This window comes from Engraulis encrasicolus, chromosome 20, assembly GCF_034702125.1.
Source record: "Engraulis encrasicolus isolate BLACKSEA-1 chromosome 20, IST_EnEncr_1.0, whole genome shotgun sequence".
NCBI classification, from domain to species: Eukaryota; Metazoa; Chordata; class Actinopteri; order Clupeiformes; family Engraulidae; genus Engraulis; species Engraulis encrasicolus.
Genome location: NC_085876.1, coordinates 51,183,247 through 51,188,246, shown reverse-complemented (window position 1 = coordinate 51,188,246; position 5,000 = coordinate 51,183,247). Strand labels below are relative to the sequence as shown.

The 5,000-nt window shown below is 48.0% G+C and overlaps 1 protein-coding gene across 1 annotated transcript in view; it reads right to left on the bottom strand.

Moving 5' to 3' along the window:
* adcy2b (adenylate cyclase 2b (brain)) overlaps nt 1–5,000 on the bottom strand; it is a 200,554-nt gene that overhangs the window by 136,571 nt on the left and 58,983 nt on the right. The window contains exon 3 of the mRNA XM_063185113.1: nt 3,590–3,757. Within this exon, the coding sequence (XP_063041183.1) occupies nt 3,590–3,757 (168 nt within the window). The remainder of the gene's footprint in view (nt 1–3,589; nt 3,758–5,000) is intronic.

The following is a 5,000-nucleotide window of genomic DNA, read 5'->3' as shown; positions in this document are numbered from 1 at the left end:
CTCCTCCTCCATGCATCCGTTCACTACATCCTTGCACCTCTGTTCCTCNTCTTTCTCCTCCTGCTCCTCCTCCTCCTCTTCCTCCTCCTCCTGCTCTTCCTCCTCCTCCATGCATCCCTATACCTCTGCACCCCTTGCCTCCTCTTTCCCCTCCCCCTCCTCCTCTATATTCCTCCTCTTCTTCCTCCTCATATTCCTCCTCCTCCTCCTCCTCTTCATGCACCTATTCCTCCTCCGCGCCTCACTTCAACCTCCCCCTCAGGACAGACGTGACCTTTCCATTCCATATCTGCGACCTTTCCAAAGCCGGGCGGGGGCAGCGAGGGCAGCAGCTGCATATTAAAGATCAACTCTATGGAGCACTTCATACACCTCCTCTTCACCTCCTCTATGGAGCACTTCATACACCTCCTCTTCACCTCCTCTATGGAGCACTTCATACACCTCCTCTTCACCTCCTCTATGGAGCACTTCATACACCTCCTCTCCACCTCCTCTATGGAGCACTTCATACACCTCCTCTTCACCTCCTCTATGGAGCACTTCATACACCTCCTCTTCACCTCCTCCTCACCTCCTCTATGGAGCACTTCATACACCTCCTCTATGGAGCACTTCATACACCTCCTCTACACCTCCTCTATGGAGCACTTCATACACCTCCTCTTCACCTCCTCTATGGAGCACTTCATACACCTCCTCTTCACCTCCTCTATGGAGCACTTCATACACCTCCTCTTCACCTCCTCTATGGAGCACTTCATACACCTCCTCTTCACCTCCTCTATGGAGCACTTCATACACCTCCTCTTCACCTCCTCTATGGAGCACTTCATACACCTCCTCTTCACCTCCTCTATGGAGCACTTCATACACCTCCTCTTCACCTCCTCCACTCACTCTTTCCTTCCTTTCTGTCTTTCTTTCCTTATCTCTCTCTCTCCCTCTATCTTCCTTTCTTACATTCTTTCTTTCTTTCTTACATTCTTTCTTTCTTTCATTCTTTCTTTTTTCTTACATTCTTTCTTCCTTTCTTTTTTCTTACAGTCTTTCTTTCTTTCTTACATTCTTTCTTTCTTTCTTTCTTTCTTCCTCTCTTTCTTTCTTTCTTTCTTTCTTCCTTTCTTTCTTTATCTCTCTCTCTCTTCATTTCTTTCTTTCTTTGTCTTTCTTTCCTTCTTTCTTTCTTTCTTACTTTCTTTTTTTCTTTCTTTCTTTCTTTTATTCTTTCTTTCTTCCTTTCTTTTTTCTTACAGTCTTTCTTTCTTTCTTTGTTTCTTCCTTCCTTCCTTCCTTCCTTCTCTGTGTGTCCAAATGAAATATCACACCATGCCAGAGCTAATGTAAACAGAGGCTTCAATAACTAGAAGGTGTCAAGAGGCTTGAGTGGTCTATATAATATAATGCCATACCACAGAGTAGATATCCACACACACACACACACACACACACACACACACACACACACACACACACACACACACACACACACACACACACACACACACACACACACACACACACACACACACACACACACACACACACACACACAACCACACACACACAGACAATCAAATGCACACAAACACACAAGAACACAGCATGACACAAACGCACACAACCACTCACGCATGCATTGCAGACACGCACACCCAGTAATTCTTCACTTAGAAGTGTCCCCTTTCATTCCGCATTGCCAATCTGGCTGGCGATCCTCTTCATCAGGCCTGTATAATGCACCTGGCGATCCTCTTCATCAGGCCTGTATAATGCACCTGTGTGTTGGGCTGGACTAGCCATCTGGCATAGCGGGCATTTCCCAGTGGGCCCCGCACCCTTGTGGGCCCCTGGCCATCTGGCATAGCGGGCATTTCCCAGTGGGCCCCACACCCTTGTGGGCCCCTATTTTCAGAAATGTAAAAAAAAAATTAAAAATTAAAAAACAGTTCTGCGCCACAAATTGTTAGGAGCCCCTTTAAGCCAAAAGTGCCCGGGCCCTATTCCTCCCCCATGAGGGAAGTGCCCGGGCCCTATTCCTCCCCCAGTCTAGCCCTGCCTATGTGTTGGGCCTGTATAATGGACCTGTATAATGCACCTGTGCGTTGAGGGGAATTCATCAACTTTCACTTTCGTTTTCCATTCTCCGCCTGTTAGGGTCATCAGTAGCCCTTGCATACTGTATCAGACTAGATGCTTTTGGAGCCGATTTCTCTCCTTACTAATCTCATCCTCCATCCCAGTGTTTCCCAACCTTTTTTGTCTCATGTACCCCCTAAGCCTTTTCGTTGTGCCATGAGTACCCCCTAACGCTTTACATCACTTTTTCTATTCTAGTGTGACTATGCTCCATGCATTTGTTAAAATGATCAGTTTTCCAAGTACACCCAGTGTGCTCGCGTACCCCTAGTGGTACACGTACCCCTGGTTGGGAAACACTGCTCTATCCCATTACGTGTCCACCTACCCAGGCCCACAAATGGGTGAGTTATCCCAGGCCCAGGACGAAGGAGGAGGAGGGGGGGGGGGAGGGGGGGTTAGAATTGGGTCCACATCACATTGTATGTATTGAGAGGGGCGGGGGGCTCTTTGAGATGATTTTGGCCTGGGGCCCCCCAACAGCTGTCAGCGGCCCTACATCTGCCGAGGGTGTCACTCTGTTCCCTGGACATCAGATATATTATTTTGTTTGCAAAGTAACTGTATGTGGAATGGATTTGTACCAAATATCATGAGCTAATACCCTATCAATGAGGTGATAAGCTTTTGAAGGCCAACACTTTCACGATGGCTGCAGTGGTTTCTGCATGCATTTCAGGATGCATTATTCAAACCATTGCTATTTACTGAACATTCTCATTTTCTCAGCCACCAAACACACACTTTTTTCAGCTCCAATTCCCATTTACTGAACACTCTTGTTCTCTCAGCCAACAACAGGGGCGTAGCATCAAATTCTGGGCTCTATGTACAATCAGCTCCAACTGACCCCCCAAGTCATATATTCTGAATAAAACTCAATTCCGCTTTAAAAATATCATGCAAACACTTAACAATTCAGAATTAAATGAAAGTGCAACGTAAACTCGACTGAACTATTTAATTCTTAATTATAGATATCCTCATCTTCCTCTTTCTCCTCTCCATCCTTCTCCTCCTCTTCATCCTCCTCCTACTCCCCCTCTTCCTCCTCTCTCCTCCTCCTCCTCTCTCCTCCTCCTCCTCTTCTTCCTCCTCCGCCTCTTTCTGCACCTTTCACACCAGTGGTTCCCCCGACCTAATATCTCTCTCTCTCTCTCTCTCTCTTTTACTCTCTCTCTCTCTCTCACTCTCTCTTTTACTCTCTCTCTCTCTCCCTCTCCCTCTCTCTCTCTCTCTCTCTCTCTCTCTCTCCTTCCTCCTGTACCTGCCAGACAATGGGCTCCATGTGTGCCTCCTGTGTGCGCGTGGTGAGGCAGGCGGTGAGGACCACACAGACACACACACACACACACACACACACACACACACACACACACACACACACACACACACACACACACACACACACACACACACACACACACACACACTCCCCTTCCTCCTGTACCTGCCAGACGATGGGCTCCATGTTGGCCTCTTCGGTGCGCGTGGCGAGACAGGCCGTGAGGACCAGGGTGTGGGACGCGGAGGTCAAGACGCTCGCCAGCACGGCCTCACGCATGGAGAAGGGCAGCATGGTGTATGCCACGAACACGATGAAGAGGAAAAACGACACCTGCGGAGGGAGGGAGCGAGGGAGAGGGAGAGGAGTGAAGAGAGAGAGGGAGGGAGAGAGAGAGAGAGGGAGGGAGAGGAGTGAAGAGAGGGAGGGAGCGAGGGAGAGGGAGAGGAGTGAAGAGAGAGAGGGAGGGAGAGAGGGGGGCGGGAGGGAGAGATAGAGAGAGAGGTGAGAGTACTTTAAATGTCTATGTTTGTTTTCAGTAAAAGAGGAAAAACGACACCTGCGGAGGGAGGGAGGGAAGGAGGGAAGAGAGGAGGGGGGAGGGAGGGAGGGAAGGAGAGAGGGAGGGAGAGGGAGAGAGAGAGAGAAAGAGAGAGAGAGAGGAGAGAGAGAGAGAGAGAGAGAGAGAGAGAGAGAGAGAGAGAGAGAGAGAGAGGAGAGAGAGAGAGAGAGAGAGAGAGAGAGAGAGAGAGAGAGAGAGAGAGAGAGAGTCAGAGGAAGCCTGAGGAAAAATATCACAGTTCCACAGCATATCACAGCTTACCATCGGCCTGAGTTCTACATGGGAACACTAAGTTGATACAAAAAAATAGTGTGCAAATCTCAAAGTCAAGGATGCTTCGTACACTCGTAAGACAAGGCTCAAAGCCTCACAAACATCTCAAACGATTATGAATGGAACGTACTTCGAAGTATGGAAGTGAACGTCATAACAGTTCAGTTTTGGCCGATATACATTCTTGTTCCTAACTGATTTTAAACTGTAAACACGATCGGTTGGCTGTATTTCTGTAGTGGTGACATTTAAAAAGTACAACAAAACTTTGAGAATGTTGATATAAATTCATGAAATTCACAAATTGTCCGTGGACAAAAGCTGTGAAACACAACACAAATGCAACAGGCACAAACAATGGCCAAGTTATGTTGAGTAATTTTAAGCTATTCACTCTCGGAAACAACAACATATACAGGGAGAGGGGGGGAGAGGAGTGAAGAGAGAGAGGGAGGGAGAGAGGGGGGGGAGGGAGAGATAGAGAGAGAGGGAGGGAGAGGGGGGGGGGAGATAGAGAGAGAGGGAGGGAGAGAGGGGGGGGAGGGAGAGATAGAGAGAGAGGTGAGAGTACTTTTAATGTCTATGTTTGTCTCGCATAACACTTCTGTACAATTCACATATGAAGACATTAAAGACACACAGTAAAATAGGAAAACGACACCTGCGGAGGGAGGGAGGGAAGCAGGCTACATACTGTGCTTAAACATGCATGTCTTTCCCAAACCTGTAGAATAAAATCCC